The 19,474-nt window shown below is 38.1% G+C and overlaps 2 protein-coding genes across 3 annotated transcripts; both read left to right on the top strand.

The window, feature by feature from the left end:
- Positions 1-1,424: 1,424 nt before the first annotated feature.
- Positions 1,425-8,150, top strand: tmem128 (transmembrane protein 128). Of its 2 annotated transcripts, none has more exons than XM_055177646.2 (5): positions 1,425-1,567; positions 1,704-1,845; positions 2,519-2,680; positions 6,427-6,534; positions 6,641-8,150. In XM_055177646.2, the coding sequence occupies exons 1-4, from the start codon at positions 1,489-1,491 to the stop codon at positions 6,524-6,526; spliced, it is 483 nt and encodes a 160-aa protein (XP_055033621.1). In that variant the 5' UTR covers positions 1,425-1,488; the 3' UTR covers positions 6,527-6,534; positions 6,641-8,150. The 2 variants fall into 2 exon arrangements, with proteins under 2 accessions (XP_055033621.1, XP_055033620.1); XM_055177645.2 differs by having other exon boundaries at positions 6,628-8,150.
- A 153-nt stretch (positions 8,151-8,303) lies between these two features.
- Positions 8,304-18,292, top strand: otop1 (otopetrin 1). The gene is made up of 6 exons (XM_055177633.2): positions 8,304-10,098; positions 10,191-10,327; positions 10,408-10,466; positions 12,588-12,718; positions 14,937-15,829; positions 17,049-18,292. The coding sequence occupies exons 1-6, from the start codon at positions 9,726-9,728 to the stop codon at positions 17,217-17,219; spliced, it is 1,764 nt and encodes a 587-aa protein (XP_055033608.1). The 5' UTR covers positions 8,304-9,725; the 3' UTR covers positions 17,220-18,292.
- The last annotated feature ends 1,182 nt before the right edge of the window (positions 18,293-19,474 follow it).

The raw sequence follows: 19,474 nt of genomic DNA, 5'->3' as shown, positions 1-19,474 counted from the left end.
AAAACCAGCTCACCAGCCTATGCTGGTCTTAGCTGGATTGTAAGCTGATTACTTTAGGATTTTTGGTCACAAATAATTATTGTAGTTACACGAGTTATTTTATATTTTTGATAGTAAGGCAGTTGTAAAAATGTTATCTTTTTTAATAATATCAATTACAGTATTATGTAAATAATAGGCTTATATACATGATTTTTGCCATAATAATGCAGCCTTATAGGTATTTTATTTTTATTTAATTAAACCTATTAATTCATGACAAGAATAAGTAATAATATTAATTTCATAATAATTCCACGCTGTAAAAAAATGCAGCATTTTTGTCAAAACAACATTTATTTTTAGGTTCCCCGGAATACTAATCCTGTGCAAAATGGGATTTAAGTCTCATAATGAGATGAAGAGGATCAGATTTTGATTTTACATTGATTTTAATCTAGACATGGCCTTACTCAGTTAACATTAAATATATCATTATATTTTCACATGATCTTTACATTATCTAGACTACTTTTATGTAGAAAACAGTAAATCACAAAAAGACTTTAGTTAGGTTTTTACAGACTGGGTCAAATTTGTCATGTGTGTGTGTAGTAGTAGTAGTAGTAGTAGTAGATGCGCTTTGTTTCAGGAGAATTTGGTTCCAGCTGGCAGGAAACTTTAGCTAGGTTAGATTTAGTGAGCCCAGGGTCTGTTGGCAGGATACAGTATTCCACACCTGTGCTGCTGTCTACACACCTGAACAGCTGACCTCCTGAACTCACTAACAGGTGATGCTCAGCTGCACATGGACCTGCTGAACTCCAACACAAATATCAAATATTCACTGAATTACCATTAAATATTTCTCTAGAGTCCAAATAATATTGCAGCATGTTTATAAAGTTCAGTGTGCATGATTATTTTAAGGGGTTTATAGATGTATATACCTGTAGCTCAGGTCTGAGAGCATTGTGTTACCAGAGCAGAGAATGTGGGTTACTGATTAAAAATGTCTTGTTCGTAAAGCAATATTAAGTCACAGACCCTTGGTTTCACAGACAAGGCTTTAGACTAAAACACATTTTTGAGCTGTCTGACAGATATTAAAACATGCCAGTGCCATTCATATGTCTTAAGATACACAAAAGTGACACCTTTTTTGTAAGGCAGGTTTATAAAAGATGTTTAAACATCTTTATTTAACTAAGGTCTAGTCCTGGCTTTAGCCTTACAGACCTAAAAAAGAGTAAATGTTTAGGTGATTTTCTGTACTAGTACTAAAACAATAAAGCTTTTGTAAAACAGAAACAACAATGAGGTGATAGACGGCAGTGTTAAAAAATAGTTTAATTATTGGAAATAAAAATGTATTTTTTAGTAAATCAAATATTTTTATTTGTAAACGTAACTTGAAAGATTTCCATAGTAAATCAAACATAATGGAAAGTAGACGTCTCTAAACGAGCTTCCGCCCCTTTAACGTTACGTCACTACCGCGTCAGCGTCATGGCGGAGATCAGCGAGTTTGTTAATGTGCGGCGGCGCTTTAAAACACACGAACAACAGGAAGAAGACGACGAGCCGAGTAAGAAACACACATAAATATATACACATAAAAGAACAAACCGCTTATTTAACCGCTCGGATATTTTATATTTAAGCTGGTGTTTATGTGCGATGTGGAGCTCACTCTCATGTTGTGATGATGTGTGTTTGTGCAGGTGTACAAACTGAGGAGTCTGTAAAGTTGTACAAGACCTCTCGTTTTAATCGTCATTCAGTTTTCTGGATTGTGGCATCTTTAAGTCTCACCTACTATGTGGATTTTTTCAGCGTGGTGCTGAACAGCAGTGACATACACAGGTGAGGAGTACACTCACTCAAGTTCAAGTGTTTATTTGTCACATATAAGCGAACACTACACAGGTCCGCAGCGAAGATGACCACTCAGGTCCGCAGCGAAGATGACCACTCAGGTCCGCAGCGAAGATGACCAGTCAGGTCCGCAGCGAAGATGACCAGTCAGGTCCGCAGCGAAGATGACCAGTCAGGTCCGCTGCGAAGATGACCAGTCAGGTCCGCTGCGAAGATGACCAGGCAGGTCCGCTGCGAAGATGACCAGGCAGGTCCGCTGCGAAGATGACCAGGCAGGTCCGCTGCGAAGATGACCAGGCAGGTCCGCTGCGAAGATGACCAGGCAGGTCCGCTGCGAAGATGACCAGGCAGGTCCGCTGCGAAGATGACCAGGCAGGTCCGCTGCGAAGAGACCAGTCAGGTCCGCAGCGAAGAGACCAGGCAGGTCCGCTGCGAAGGCCTCACGCGTCCAGCGAAGGCCACACATGTCCAGCGAAGGCCACACACGTCCAACGAACACAACAACACATTCACACTTGAATAACTTATAATGATTCTGGCCACTAGATAAACAGACGAGCGTAAATTCTCCTCACACTTCTCAGTCTTGTAAGGTGAGGAGTAAAAAGCCATTTATCTTCATTTCATCTTCCTAATTTTTTACATTTTTTCTCTGTTGTAGTTGGTGGTTTGCTGTTGGACTGGTGTTACTGGGACTTTGTCTAAGTCTTGCGGCTTACTGTATCGTGTATCTTGAGTGGATTAAAGGCATGAAGAATTATGAGCATGAATATCCTGCAATACCAGCGGTCACAACTGCTGCCTTCATTGCTGCGTCCTGCAGGTCAGATCAGCATTTATTTGAAAACTAATGAGTCCTGATGCAAACGGATGAATCTTGTGATAATACACTTTCTATTTTATGTCATATTTACACCAAAATCAAAGGAAAATTTGACATTATTATCTTTTGAGTTGCTTATTAATTTTAAGCAAAGCAACATGCAGTCTTTTAAAGGTAGGGTTTGCTGCTGTATTTAAAGGTGAGAGCAGACGGGTCCTAGACTAGGACAGAGAGAGTAATAGATTAGAGATAGGCTTTTATTGTCCTGCTGTTTAAGTAAGTAACAATACATACCTTCAGTACATACATACACAGGCTGCCATCAACCAACCTATACACACTGCCTGTCGTACAACTCACCTGTGATCATCATTATGAATTCAAAAGAGAAATCAATTATAAAAAAAGTTTATGGTTATAATAAAAACAGAGTTAAGGAGTTAAGCAGTGCTGATTTCTGAATGTCTGAAAAATGGCCTTCGGGTAATGAATAAAGTTCAACTGAACTGAACGCATATGTGGGCAATTACATAATTGAGGGCACATTTGGTGTCAAAAGTCATTATATTCTTTAAACAGTTATATTTTTAATTATTTTAATAATTGTGTACTCATTGTTATGATCACAAGATGTTACAAGCCATAACAATATATTATTTTCTGTTGGTGTTCTCTGTGTTTGACTGGCAGTTCTGTTACATAATGTCAACACTGTTATTCTACCTTTGTAACCGAGTTTGACAGTAACAGAATGACACCAAATGGACCTGCAATTATATAATCATCTAGATGTGTATATATATGTGTGTACCGTATAGGCATGGGCCGGTATGAAATTTTGGCGTCCATTGCAACACTAAAATGTGTTATTTTTCAAATGTCTGCATATACAAACAACAACTTTTCAACTGGACACAATACATTTTATTTTTAAGCAACATACAACATGTATGCCAGGCAAAAATAAGGCCTTAAATTATAATATTCTTTTAAAAAATTATAAAATTTAAATGTATAAATATTTATAATATTAAATGTAAACATCAAATCAATTACGACTTAATTATTTAACTTAAAGGTACAATTTGTAAGATATTTGCAGTAAAATATCCAAAAACCACTAGTCTGGTGTTATATATTTTGTCCAGCTGATTACTGACAATATCTATAATGTTTTCAACTACTTGTAAATAGTGCTGCCTCACGATTAGTCGCGACTAATCGTTTGCGGAATAAAAGTTTTTGTTTACATAATATATGTGGGTGTATTGTGTATAATAATTATGTATAAATACACATACACACATGCATGTATATAATTAAGAAACATTTGCTTGTGTATATACATGTTTATATTTATATATAATCTATATTATATATAAATATAAATATTTATTATATAAATATATATTTTTCTTAAAATTATACATTTATGTGTTTTTATTTATATAAACATAATTAACATACACAGTACACACACATTTATTGTGTGAACGGGGGCTTTTGTTCTGCAGGCGATTGGTCGTGACTGATCGTGAGGCAGCACTACTTGTAAATTATTAGAAAATTGCTGCCCTAAACAGTGACACGGGGCAGTGCAGTCGCCTGTAAATGACGTTAATATCTACGTTACCCTTTGTTACCGCCTTTACTGACGTAAAAACCACATGACAACAGTGTCGTGGACAAATGCGGAAGTAATAGCGTCTGTCGGGCCATTCACTTTTTTTATGATAAGTTTGTTCATCTGAACACTTAATTCTGTGCTGTGTTAACAAACCATCGTATTGGATTAATACTGTAACATCTATGACTAACAATTGCGTTTTAAACAATACATGAAACCTTACATAATGAAAAAAAATGATGTCATCAAACACAACATTTATAAAACTTGATTACTTTACCTCATGTGTAACATGATTTCTCGTTCCCGTCTGATTGATGGCCATCAGCTTTTGAGTTAAAGACAACAAATTCTATCAGTCCACGCTGCTTCAGAGCGTCATTAATCTACGTCATTGTTATTGATTTGATCTGGCGCCCTCTAGCAGCTCGGATTATACAAATTGCATCTTTAATTTTGTGTAAACACAGCTTATACCTTGAAAACGCATAAAATCTTAGTGGTTTTGAAACCTTTACTCTTTAAAACCTTGGTATACCTTGAAACCGGTAACCGGCCCATGCCTAGTATCATATTTTCCGGACTATAAGTCTAATTTTTTATTGTTTGGCGGGTCCTGGAACTTCTAGTCAGGTGCGACTTATACGTACAAGAGAAATCATTACCGTCTACAGCCGCGGGAGTCCGGTCTATGCTGCTCTTCTATTTATGTAATTCAATGGATAAATAGTGTGATGTGGACCTTTTTGAACTTGATTTGTTATTTATTTGAGCTTATCATGTTAATTTAGCTTATTTAACCTCTCAGGTATGTTCTGTATGCTGTTGTGTATCGTGTAAATAACTGTTTATGTTACTTTAACATGTACAGACACCTATTCAGCCTGCTGTTCTTTGCTATTGTTTAGTTAAATACTTTGCCTTTCCAGATTAATGTCTGTTCTTCGGCTTGGATTTTGTGAAATCATTTTCTAAATAAACGCGACGTGTTTTTTCCTCTTCAAAATGCATGTTTGACTGATGCGACATATAGTCTGGAAAATACGGTACATGCATGCAAATGAAGAGCTCAGATGCAAAGCAAACGCCACCTCTGTCAAAAATAAAATGATGATATTAACCGAATGTTGTTGGCATGTTTATGAAATACTTTCGCTTCAAATCTGCGTAAAACTCGTCCTTGTGCCATTCAGCAATACTGGGTTGTTGTCAGAATCCGCTAAACACCACATTGACTTTGTGCACTTGTTCTCTAAGGCTGGATTTACACTGCACATCTTGATGCCCAACTCCGATTTGTTGACTATATTTGATTTTTTGACGACCTTTCAAAAGCGACTTGTGTCCGATATCTACATTTACACTTAAAACTTGTCGAAATAATTCAAGGTAGACATACTGACCCGGAACAGCTTAAACCACAGAGGAAGTAAACTGTCGCAATATGCAATGGACACAAAAGAAATGATTATACAAGATTATAGAGCTTTATTTCTGTAACAAGACATATAACTTTAACATTACTCCACTAAGTCCTCTATTGCGCTGCTGAGAAAAGTCATGTGATCCAAGTGGTCTACATCTGTGTGGACATCACTTGCCAGTGTCGCATTTTCAATGATGCATGACACGTCTTGACATGAACACGAATGCATCTGCTTTATTTCCACATATGAATGAGACCTGATCACTTTTTTCCTGCTAACATCATATCTGATCCGTGCCACATGAGAAAAATTGGAATTGAGTCATTTCAAACAAGCAGCGTAAATGCTGCCACTAAAGATGAAAAACGACAAGCTTGAATCCTTTGTGAGTACTTTGACCTGAATACAACTCGTTTGTGGCAGTCACAGCTCCCCCTAATGTATTGGGTTCAGTTTCTTTATTTTTATATTTCTTTATTTGCATTTCTAGTGATTTCAGTGATTTTTTCATGTCTTGTCCAAAGAAGTGAATTTTTTGCCACAAAAGCTTGCATGCACTTAGAGGGTTTTGCAGAGAAAGACAGTCAAACTTGTTAAATTACAATGAAATGACAAAAGTGGTTATGTGGCTCTATATAGATCATTCCTGTGCTGTGACTTTCATCTGACTACGTTTCCTGTGTGTGTTGCAGTTTTAACGTGGCTCTGTGGCCGATCTGGTCCTTCTTTACCCCTGTCATTCTCTTCACTCAGTTCATGGGAGTCATCATGATGATATCACTGCTGGGCTGACACACACGGTGAGGATCAAACACACTCATGTCATGTATAAGGAGCTTTACATACATACATTTGTGTTCATTGTAATACGTCTGTGTTTTGACAAACTGCAGCCTCTCATGGCAGACGGTGAACTCTCTCGATCTGTCATCCGAAGCTGACTGTGGATATCAGCTGATTGATGTGAGGTGACCTCTGCCGACCCCTCTATGACCTCTGACCGCTGCCGAGGATGCGCTTTAATGACCAATGAGAGACGCTGTTGAATACGACACGCACAAGGTTCTGACCTCTCACATTAACAGAGACTTAAAAGTGTTTTGGATTTCAAGTTAAGCCCATATTCATAGCTCCATGGAGGAGGTCATTTAAGGTACATGAGATAAATGGCATGTTTTCCCTGAGGTCCTGTAGATTGCTGATTATTTTCTGACTTCAAAAAAGTCAGGTTGCATTATATTGCTTTTTTTTAGAAATCACACACATTAAGTAAAAAATGTTTGGGTGGACAAATATTGATGTGTTTTAGTTTCTGCAATTATAAACATGAATCGATGTGATGCAGAGCTAACAGATTCATCAACTCCAAGACTCATTTGCATTAAATATATCGTAATAGTTAATCTTTCTCTTGTTCGCTCTCTGTTTCTCTCGCTCTCCCTTTCTTTCTTTCACTCTCTCTCTCTATTTATTTACTATATTATTTTTTATTAGTTTGATTTTGTTATGTACCCATATTGCCAAAGCATATGACTGTTTCAGCAGTAACAACCTAAACAAACAGCTTTTGTTAAATAAGCGGAACTTCTGAAAGACTTCCACATAAAATCAAGTCCTTTTACGGTAGTTTATTTCTGATGATAAGGGAAATAAATGACTAGTAATTTAAAATAAATTTGTTCATATATCATATCTAACGGATGTTAACTATTGCACTGAGCTAATGTTAGTGTGTAAAATTAACGTATAATGTTAGCTACTTTAATTCTTGCCCGGCTGCCAAACCTCTCTGCACAGCTGTGATCCATGCTGGTCATCTTACCCTTGTCTTTCGCAAACCAAAACATTTCATTTTCTATGAGGTAATCGTTTTAGAGATCAGTTTAGCCACACTAGCCAGACTGATTTATAAATAAATACAGACCGGAAGTTCATTTTGGTTCATGCACGTAACCACGACAATGCATGTGCTTCCAATGAAATCGACAGGAAATTTACACTAACAAAAAACATTAAGATGGTATTAAAATGAGGTGCTAGGTAAATAATATATATTATCTAACTATAAAAAATTGAGTAAACTTTTTTTAATTTGCGTTTTATGCAGTAATGTTTAGTGGATTGAGCATCATGTTGTTTTAAAGCTTCATGAATCTGCTCTTCTGAACTTCAGAGATGACTTTAAGTGTGTTGATGTTTGTATAACATAACGCCGAGTGTCTGAAAATGACACGCAGATTACTTTGTTGGCTGAATAACTCCAGAGTTTAACACTTTGAATGTTGTGCTCTAGCAGATTTTTTGTACTGATTGTTTAAATTGACTCTCTATACTAACTTTGTAATGTTTATTTTCTCTTTTTATATGTCTGAAATGTGACCTTTAAATCTAAAATAAATTATACCACATGAATAGATTTGACGCATTTGATTAAAATGTACTGTAAAGTGAGCTAGTTCGACGTCATGTGTCGCCGCAAGAAGCGGCAGGCGATGGCATTAAAATACCGCGAGAGTCTGCTGTCGAATCGCTCTCGCGGTACTGTGATGTCATCGGCCTGTCAGTTTTTGCGGAGCCACAACCGACAGTTTATTGATAAAAACTTTTTTGCCTGATATTTTCTCCCTGATACTCGCAACATCTGCAGTTTGTATCTTCATTATCCAAACACATTAAGATGTTTATTCAATTTAAGTGACTTCTGCTATTTAATATCCGACTAGCTTTAAGATGAAACTTGACTGAATGGGAATTTTTAGTGTTTAATGCACTCACTGTAGGTTGATTCTAATGTTTAAAACCCCCCGCTTATCCACACACAATGATTGTTTGAGCGAAAATCATTACAAAAAGTATTTTTTTGTGTGTGGTATGTAGTTATGTAATTTTTAAAACTATTTTAGTATTTTTTGTGTATTGATAACTATTAGCAAAACCACGGCTTTACATTGAGTAATATGGTTTTTGAAATCATGATTATTTTGTAGTATCCGTGGTTTTACTACAGCAACCATGTTTTTCTTTAACTGTAGTAAAACCATTGTTAATTTTCCTAATTTAGGAATTTGTGATTATTATAATAAGTCAAGATATGGGCTGTGTGATGAAACTGAAGAATAAAGTCCCACTGATGACATTATGGGCTGTGATGACAAAGCGCGTGATCGCATCTGTGACCTGTGATCAAACTCAATCAAAGATGCGATAATCAGCGGAAACTGACCTGTGACCAGGCAGAAACCACAGCAGAAATCTTTAGTTTGGTTTTATCATGCGCATGTTAATCCAGGTCGGATCCATGCTAATATAAAGCGCTTTTGTTAAAACTCTGGTGTGGATCGCTTTCAGTTAATTGTAGGTCTGTCAGTAATCGAGGTCAGTGTTTGTTTTAATAGCAAAAATTCCGCTGGTAAAAAGAAAACAGGTTGCGTATTATTTCGAGCGCGTTAGTTGTACAGATAAACAGGAAAGTTTTGCGCAGATTTCGCTTAGTCACTGCGTTACTCTAATGGATACCAAATCCACGCTATTATATGAGTCCACTGGCAACAAAGGGAAACGACCATAAAGAGCCATTGACCAGTGAAACATGAGCTTGAGTCATTGAGACGCAGTGAAGCTTCACATCTGAAATGACTGAAACACCGTAAAACCAGCAGTTGCGCGTGCACGTGGAGTTCAGGTCTAGATGGATGGATTAATGAATGGACGAATGGTGACGTTTATTACAGCACTTGGCACGTGAACGCTTCTCAGAAGATCAGGTTTGGTTCTCAGTGAATTCTTGGCATCGTCACTTCATCGATTTCCCTGAAACTTACAGCCGAACGTAACCCAATCTGTGTTAATCTGTGCCTCTTTCTAGAAGCTTTATATGAGCGCGCACTGTTCCTCACTCGGACGTATATGAAATATGTGTGGAGGAACGGCCAGTGCGTCTGATCTCTGAGAAGGACCTAAAGCGCGCGCGCACCCGAATACCATCGGCACCATGGTGGAGCACAGCGGCCTGGACATCATGTTTTTAAACAAATACAGTCCCGGCTCCTCGTCGACATCCTCAACAGAAGCGGAAAATAAATTTTTCTCCAAGCTCAAAATGAGTTTGATCAAGAAATACCCACAGAAGAACGCGGAGACGCTGAGCGCGCAGTACGGCACCAATCTGCTGTTGGTCGGTGTGTCCTTAATGCTCGCGCTCGCCCAGCGCGGTCCGGCCGTGAAAGAGGAACACCTGCTCACCTTCATCACGGTACTGATGCTCGTGCAGCTCGTGTGGATGCTGTGCTACATGATCCGGAGGGAGCGCGAGCGCAGTCCGGTGCCGGAGAGAGACGCGCACGCAGGGACCAGATGGATACGAGGTGACTGACGCGTCAGTACATTTATTGGTGAATTCATGCAAACGATACACGGTGTAGGCTACAGTTGTTTGTTGATGATGTTTGTGAATCAGGTGGACTGACGATGCTGGCGTTGCTGTCTCTGATCATGGACGCGTTTCGCATCGGTCACTTTGTGGGCTATCATTCGTGCGTTTCCGCGGTGCTCGGGGTTTATCCCATCATCCATGCGCTCCACACCATCTCTCAGGTGAGATAATTCCCCCTTATACACGTGTGAGAGAGTGCTGTTGTCACGCGCCTGATGTGGGAATGTGCTTGTGGTTGCAGGTTCATTTCCTTTGGTTCCACATCAAAGATGTCATTAAGAAATATGAAACATTTGAAAGGTACAAATCTCTCTCTCTCTCTCTCTCTCTCTCTCTCTCTCTGTCTAACGATACATTGATTTTACATTCATGCATTTAGCCGATGCTTGCTGTTCATTTTATCAGTAGGCTGTGTGTGTGTTTCCTTGGATCGAACGGACCTATGACCAGGTGCCTCGAAGTTTTTTAAGGGGTCACAGTGTGCACAGATAATTAAAAAGTCAAATATGGACATGTTGGCAGAAGTTTTTTAAATGGCATTTATGTTTATTTACACCGAGTGTTTAATGCTCCTTAATTGCCCACTTTAACATAAGTGCGTAATGTTGATTTTCACATTTCATTTTATTTGCACTGTAAGCATACAATTTAAAAACTTAAAAATATATTTAGGCCTATATCAGATTATTAGAGAAACTAGAAATCTAGACAACTACACTACATATAAAGGCTTAAGAAGTTTATTTTGAAGCGTCTTCGTACACTGGGACTAAAAATCGTCCCTGGACCTCATCTAGACCCGGCCCACTAAATTTGCGCAAAAAAACACAAAAAAAAATTATTGATAACCCTATAATTACAAATGCAAAAGAATCCAATTAATAAACAAGAAAATAATACGAAAATAAGAATGGAAACTTTATATAAATAGCCAAGAATTAAAATATTTAACAGGATAAATTGTAAATAGCCTAATAGTTTATTTGTTTATGTACTTTTAAGTTTTTCTTTCATTAAACTTAAATAAGGGTACTTATTGATTTTGAAGAAGATCAATAAAAGAATAAGAATCATTATTATTATAAAGCGGAATAATTTATTAATTTATATGAGTATTAATAAATAAATTATATTTATTAAAATTATTTATACCACGGGTCTGTTGAATGCTGTATTCTGATTGGCTGAGAAATGTTCCATGGGTATGCATTAATTTCTGATAACCGCACACCTAACTTGTCAAATGTCTTAAAAATAGGCACCAGAGCACTGTTTGTGGTAACTGTGGTATAAGAGGAATAATTGACTCCGGTCCTTTGAATTGTTTGAAAATAATGCACACCCGCGGTCTAACGGCACAACGGTGTGCATTATTTTCTAATAATTCAATGGCCTTCGTCAATTATTCCTTACATAAATTGTATTGAATCCATTGGTAACTGATAAAATGAGTTTATAAATTATATCAAGGCCTTATAAAGCGAATCAGGTTTAGGGCATTATAATGGTCACAGCATAGCCTATTTGTTGTTTTGCATGAAATGTAAAATGTCAACACGCTATAAATTTAGCATGTCTTTGCCAACGGTCCAGGAAAAAATATTAATTTTCAAACATTTGGAGTTCTTTGCCTCGAGTGTTTGGCTTTAAATTTGTCTCAATTTCTCCATTAGTACATTCAAAAATTTGTCAGTAGGTTTTAGTCAATTTCTGTCGTTGAACAACCAACAACTGATTAGTTGTTCGACTACATTATCAGAAGATACCGCTTGAGGACAGCGTGCGAATTGTTCTCGCAGTACTGACGTCACACATCGATCCCTCTGCGCAGCGCTGCATGAAGTCGAAAGCAGCTACGTTTGTAATGACTTGATGTTGCAGGCTACACTCTTGTTTAGCTGTCAGTCTCGCAGTTTGCGTTAGGTTCTTTTGTCCAGTGAGAGACGCAAATGTATGAAGTTTGACTAACACAGCAAGTAAAATACATTTAGCCTACTAACTTTTAACATGCTCACGAAGGTGGCCCACCTTTAATCTCCCGGTTGTCCAGATGGCATGTATTGTACACGTAGTGCGTTTTGGAAGCGCTTCTGATGACGTTTAAAATTTGACAGATAACAAAATTTGTTTAAAGGGATAGTTAACCCAAAAATTAAAATCATTAAAATTATTAAAGTCACTCTCATGTTGTTACAAACCTGTATAAATGTATTTGTTCTAATGAATACGAGGTAAGATATTTTGAGGAATGTTCATAATCATACCATTCGTGAGCCCCATTCACTGCCATAGTATTCTTTAATAATACTATAGAAGTGAATAGCGCTTATGGACAGTTTCTAACAAGATGAGAGTTTTTGGGTTACTATCCCTTTAATCATCTTTAGCCTCTGATGTGTATAAGGTGTTTGTGTTGATCAGGTTTGGAGTGATTCACGCTGTCTTCACTAACCTGCTATTGTGGTGTAACGGAGTGATGTCAGAAGCTGAACATTTTCTCAACAATCAAAGGAGGAGATTAACTGCACTGGGATACACAAATTACACTCCAGGTACAGTGTGTGTGTGTGTGTGTGTGTGTGTGAACAATACTGTTTCAGGGGGCGTTTCTCAGGTCGCATAAGTAGGCTGCAAATGTCATCAAGACTTGTTCCAGAATAATTACAATTATTATTAACAAAAATAGGCCTGCATATGGGACATCCGAAAGCAACAGGCTTCGGATTGGAGTGTAGCTACTGGCACACTTTGGTGGGCAGGTTCTGATGCCTGGTTTGCTCCTCCCTCTTCTCATGCACATTCACGCAGATGCTACAGGTGTATGTGGTGTAATCTAAGAATTTAAATAATTTTGGTTTGATTTGATAATATTTGGCTGTATATCAAATCATGCAGATAGGTTTCTATACATGAACTGTTGATTGTGTTTACAAGTGTTTACAATTTTAGCAAACCATATAAGTTAACATAATACAGACTGCTAACAAAAAACACCCTGCAAAGCAAAAAATAAACAGTGTTAATAAAACGATACCTTATTTTTTAAATTCTATTTTTTAAGTTAAAGTGACGAAAAATATATATTTTTTTGCATATTTTTGTAGTGTGGATGCTCGAGTGGGTAATGAAATGAACCTGTAGGTGACACCAGACCTCCAGGAAACATTCAGCACATGTTTCTGCATTAAAACTTTTCCTCATGTAGGCTTTTTCTGTCTGTAAAACATCTCAATATCTAATTTTAGTTTGAAAGATTGTAGACAAATTAAATCTTAAACAACTTTTTTAGTTTTATTCTATGTCATTAAACCCCGACTTTCACCATGAACACCCTTACGAAAATTAGCCATGTTTTTTTGTGGTAAACACTGACTTTTTTTGAGGACTCACAATGCAAAGCCGGTCAAAACATGTATTTAAACCGTCATGTGTGTGGCTCGTCATGTCAAAATATGTGTTCGGCGCGTCATGTAAACTTATGTGCATCACGTGTCATGTCAAAATACGTGTCAAGAGGTTTATGAGAACGCTCACGTTTGCCAGATCCTCACTTAATGTGTGTAATCAGAGTATAGTGCCTTGAAGGGCACTTTGTGAAGGGGATGCACAGTCGATCCAAATAAAGAAAAACAGACGCTGTATTTTATTGCTATATTCGCCAAGTGTAAATTAATTACATACAATATTAGAGCAAACTTACACACAATTGTGCAAATTTCTCTAGAGTCTATATATCAAGAGTTCTGATCTTTGAAGGGAATAGGGCATATGGATGATCACTTTCGATTGGAACTCACCCATAGGTTCAGATGACATAACAAATACATATTTTGAAATTGCGCCCCTCGGAAGAGACATCACTGGCCGCAACTGGTGGTAAAAGTGTAGTAACAATGGTTTTTGGGTTTTAATTGTTGTAAAATCATGGTTAATTTTCATAAGGGATAGCCAAAAAAGCTGGCATGGTGTTTAAAAGAAGTTCAAGTTGGATTTGAACACAATGAGTGCGTTTACATGCACCTGTTACGCCGGTTATGCTTAATAAACTGATAACATGTGGGATCATGTAAGCGCGTTTTCTTTTACCGGGGAAAGCCCATAAACGGTGTAAGCAAAACCCGATAGGTAGTTTTTTGCTCATTACCCCGATTTCGGGTGGCATGTAAACACCGGCTTTTTCACAGTTTTGTTCATGTGCGCATAAGTAAGCGCAAAGTAATGCATAAAAGTCTCCGTGCAACTCGAGAAGAGATACAACAGTATAGCTTAAGACAGATAGGCCGTCGACTTTTTGAACAAACTATTATGTAGTATAGGCGGTGATGTCACTGCCTGCTAGAAACCTGACAAATCTCAAAGTCCCATGTAAACGCAGTTGTCTGCATAGCCGGTTTATTGATTCGCATGTAAACGCATGAAAACAGTTTTCTATAATAAACAAATTTTTGATAGTTATCGGCTTAAACTGTGCATGTAAATGCTTCATTGTTTGCAGCAAATTTTTAAATTTGCGACTTTTTAAATTTGCAACATGACAAGTAGAAATGTGAAAATAGCAAAAGAGAGTTGTCATGTTTTTAAGCATCTTACTTGGAATTTTTTCAGATTTTATCCCATTAACCTAAGTGACAGCTCTTTTTCATTTAGGTCTCTTTTTGAAACTTCTTAACACAATTTTGGTTTTGAGGTGTCTCCCAGAAGAGTTGCCCACTGACCTTATCTGTTATAAAGAGTTTAAACTGATCTCTCAATCTCTCTCTCTGTCTGCAGCGGAGCCAGAGCATAATTGTAACTGCAGCACAAGTATGTGCTCCATGTTTACCTCTAGCCTCTACTATCTGTATCCCTTCAACATCGAGTATCACATCTTTGTGTCGGCGATGCTGTTTGTCATGTGGAAGAACATCGGTCGCACCCTGGACCACCATAACAACCGTAAGCGGCCCTCGACTCGCACCTCGATTCTGCTGCTTGGCCCGATCCTGGGTCTGCTCGCGCTGGCCAGCTCCATCACGGTGCTGGTGGTGTACCTCATCCACGTTGAGAAGTCCTCGCAGACGCGTGAGGCAGCCGTTTCCATGTTCTACTGCTACGGGGTGGTGATGATGGCCTGCATGTGCGGAGCCAGCGGAACGGGACTGCTCATTTACCGGCTGGAGGACTGGCCGATGGATACGGGGAAAAACCCATCCCGCCAGCTGGACTCGGAGCTGTTGATGGGGTCTTCGTTGGGTTCATGGCTGATGTCGTGGTGCAGCGTGCTGGCGGTCGGAGCGAGTCAAAGTTCTCCGAGCTATCGATGGACGTGTCTGGCCTACTCGCTTCTGCTCATTTTGGAGAAGTGCGTCCAGAACCTCTTCATCGTAGAGTCCCTGTACCGCAGATGCAGAGAACATGTGGGGAGCGAAGACTGTCCTGGAATGGTGCCCGAGATCTTCTCTGTCACAGGGTCGATGGTTCCCCCGTACGACGGCATCGTAAACAGGGCATACGAGACGCAGGACAAGTGCTGCGCTTCTATGGAGGGGGAGCAGCCCAAGAAACGGCAGGTGTGCAGCAGGAATAATTCACTTCCTGTTGGAAAAAGCCTCAATGTGACACCTGGAAGAAATCGACAGATTCTGAAGAACATCACCATCTTTCTCTTCATGTGTAATATCTCGGTAAGAAACCGTAACTATGCTTGTGTCCCCTGAAAATTTGACAGTAGCAGCAAGCTCAAGTTACACAAACATCAAAGTCTTTTAGTTTTAATGTAGTGATGACAACATGCAACATCACAACACGACATCGAAATTCACCTGATGGTTATTTGACTAAAAGTTATTATTTTGATATACACATAAATAACGCATAATACGTACATTGATGTTATATCAACATCAGATGCCTCATTTATAAAATACAGTGTAGGAAACGTCCTAAATCTTTACTTACGATCCTTTCTCAAAAGCACGCACGTGTGATTCATAAAACGAATTTACGAATAAAAAACGCGCATACGACTCACTTTCAAGCCTCGTTCAGACCACCAGCAACATTTGCGTTGTGTGTTACCCGACCTGTCACTTTCAATGAGACGTTTCTAAATCTGCTTGTCATGAACAAATGAGTAACGTCCATTCCAGTAACTGACAATAGAAGGATGACGTGAAATCCACTGCTTCGCTCCCATTGGTAGTCACTCTCGAAAATTGCTCATCATTTGCATAGTTAAACTTTTCTTATCTTTCTCGCGTTAAGTTGGGTTTCTCGCCAACGGTCACTTTCGCTTGTGTCGCCAGAAGTCGCCAAGCTTCCATTGAAATTAATGAGATTGCGTTGCTCTGCTACTGTTGATCTGGCGGTCTGAATTGATCTGTGTCAGGGTTCCCACACCTTTGTTAACTTCAAATTCAAGGACCTTTCAAGGACTTTCCAGGTGCAATACCCTCAAATTCAAGGACTAAATGTGGGGACACATTTTAAGTGAGAGCAAGGTTACATCGTGTTACCTTTTTAAGATACATTGTTACAGTTCCCTTTCGAGGGAACTTCGCACTGCGTCACTGTGGTGACACTTTTGGGATGTCTCCACGGGTAAGTGCACCTGAATGTGTATATCAAATTCAACCAATGGTGAGGCTTAATGACAAAGTCAGGGTGATGCGGGAGCCAGGAAGTATATCGCTATCTGAAATATTGCATTACAGAGACGCAGGAAGTATGGCAAGGGAGACGCAGCGTCTCATTCCCTTCTCAAACTTTCAAAGATTTTAAAGACCCGTGGGAACCCTGCTGTGTGTACTCGCACGTTTTAAAGTTTGGGTTACATTGTATTTGAATGAGTTAGAAATGATTGCCACTGTACAAAAGATTTGACAGCTTGTTTATTTTCTTTAGCTTTGGCTGCTCCCGGCTTTCGGCTGCCGTCCGCAGTACGACAACCTTCCGGAGCAGGAGATGTTCGGCTTTAGCGTTTGGAGCACCGTGCTGAATGTGGCCATCCCTCTAAACCTCTTCTACCGGATGCACTCTGTGGCGTCTCTTTTTGAAGTTTTCCGGAAGGTTTGAGCGTGTTGAGGACAATATGCATTCTCATATCTGTCTGTTTTTGGTGCTTACAAATACTGTATATACACACACACACACATACACACAATGTAGTCAGGCTGCAGAGAAGCACACTCTCATTCAGAGTTCATTCATAATGATTGACGTGTGTGTGCGTAACGAGCCATAATGAAGATCAAATCAGGTTCTCATGGTTTCATTGGCTGTTAACAGACTCTTAATAACTGGACTTTAAAGGATTAAACCTCAAGCCATGAAGTTTTCCCACCACCACCACACACCCTCATATATGTTTACATGCCCAAACACAGATTCACTGAATCACACAGCGACATGTTTAAACATCCCCTGTCAAATATGAGCAGAAATGTAGTTAAAAGATAATGGAAGATAGTTCTCATATTGAGTTATTGAATGTTGACAATATAATCATTGTGCAGGAAAGTATCATCATAACTTGTTTTACTACAATATGTTTGCAATAAAAAGTACATTTTCTTTCTCCATTCTATTCAGATATACAGTCAATATTCTCAGTGATTAAACTTGCATATAAATCAGCATTTATTTGTGAAATAACATTGTGTAGAAATCCTGTGAATGGAGTTGCTGCTTTATAAGCAAAATAAATGCAGAGTTTATGAACATTGATTATGGGGTGCAATTTGACAAGTTTCATGAAGTTCAGGTAAAACGGCATTATGTATAACATGCTTTAAACACAGTAACATGTCTTCAGTAATGTGTGTTTCTCTTGTTTTAACACAAATGTGTTTTTGAAGACAAAGGTAAGAAATTAGATTTTATTTAGATGGGACTTCTAATGGAATAAAGAATTCTGGTGTTGGCTGGAATGAAAGGTTTGTGATTGGGTGGTTCAGCTGCAATTAAATTCAGATGTTGGCGATGTTCTCCAAATAATAAATAAATAAATTGACTATAAAATCTACTTTAGGTGTCACTTTGCCAAGGCAAAATGATTAAATATTCTGTCTGCCTTTCACTCTGTCTGTAACTTTATTCGTGTGTCTCATTAGTTAAATTAAATCGGCTCTTCTTTCTTGGATTGACTTAGACTGTATGATATTTCTTCAGATGTTTTATACCAGCACTGATTACTTTAGATAAATTCGATAATTTTTTCCCCCCGATCTGTACACTATACATCTGGTTTCACATTTGTGCAGTGGAGAGCGGGGCACAAAGTAACGCTTTTTAGATTTGAAACAAATCACTCAAAAAATATTTAAGTTAGATTAATAATTTTTACACAATCAGCACACACATCTCTGCTACAAATGAACACTTAAGTTTGTTTGTGGGACCTGCCGTTATTGTGCAATTACACCGAAAGTGACATGAGAGTGCAAATATGACAACTTACCCCATAGGTGGGGTTCATTGTAACAAACAGAGGGTTTTTCATATTTTTTTATAAAAATCATTTTGTCAGTCATTATTTAGATAGAATAGTATTGTCATTGTTTTCATTTCATTATCATTGTATACCTGAGGCTTAGTAGTAACACTGCGTGACAACTAACCCAGCTTTCAATGTTTTCAATCCCAGCTGTCAGTTACAGGAGTTGCTGACATGTGACCTAAAACAAAATACCAGTTTGAAACAAGACAGTGATTAAAATAAAATAAGACTGGATTTGTTGACTTACACACCCTACTCAGAAATCGAAAAAAAGAGACCCCTCATCCTCATCTAATGTCTGCTTGACATTTCAGCAGGTGCTTTCATCCTCGTGGCTCACATGCAGCATCAGTAAATATTCAGACTACAATGTCAGTGATTTTTGACAGTTTCTGCATTAACTCTCATATGAATACATTAACATTTGCTAAACATCCACTTGTCTTCCTCACAATGTTTAAAACAACATAATGACAGAATGGTTATTCCCTGAGAGTTCACCCAAAAATGAAAACTCTCTCATGATTTTCTCACTCTGATGTAGTTACAAACCTGCACTGTAAAACCTAATAAGTTCACAGAACTTAAAATTTATTTTGTAACAGATTACACAAAAATATTTTAGTGATGTTTTTAAATGTTTAAGTTTACATAAAACAAAAATTACATTTTCAGTTGCCTTAAATTATCTCAATGTTATCTTATAAATATTTATATTCCTCAACTTATAATTAGGGAGTATTTCACTCAAAATTTTAAATATTCTTCAACTAATATATTGTGGGAAATACACTCAAAATTTTAAATATTCCTCAACTCATATAATGTGGGG

This window comes from Misgurnus anguillicaudatus, chromosome 16 (assembly GCF_027580225.2).
Source record: "Misgurnus anguillicaudatus chromosome 16, ASM2758022v2, whole genome shotgun sequence".
Classification (NCBI taxonomy): Eukaryota; Metazoa; Chordata; class Actinopteri; order Cypriniformes; family Cobitidae; genus Misgurnus; species Misgurnus anguillicaudatus.
The sequence above is the reverse complement of the archived record's forward strand: the minus strand, read 5'-3'. Positions and strand labels throughout refer to the sequence as shown.

Bases quoted from the DNA above. Each gene is read 5' to 3' on its own strand.
- tmem128 (XM_055177646.2), top strand. From the start codon at position 1,489: ATGGCGGAGATCAGCGAGTTTGTTAATGTGCGGCGGCGCTTTAAAACA. The intron at 1,568-1,703 runs GTAAGAAACACA...GTGTTTGTGCAG, and splicing joins GGAAGAAGACGACGAGCCGA to GTGTACAAACTGAGGAGTCT. The intron at 1,846-2,518 runs GTGAGGAGTACA...TCTCTGTTGTAG, and splicing joins AACAGCAGTGACATACACAG to TTGGTGGTTTGCTGTTGGAC.
- otop1 (XM_055177633.2), top strand. From the start codon at position 9,726: ATGGTGGAGCACAGCGGCCTGGACATCATGTTTTTAAACAAATACAGT. The intron at 10,099-10,190 runs GTGACTGACGCG...TTTGTGAATCAG, and splicing joins AGGGACCAGATGGATACGAG to GTGGACTGACGATGCTGGCG. The intron at 10,467-12,587 runs GTACAAATCTCT...TGTGTTGATCAG, and splicing joins AAATATGAAACATTTGAAAG to GTTTGGAGTGATTCACGCTG.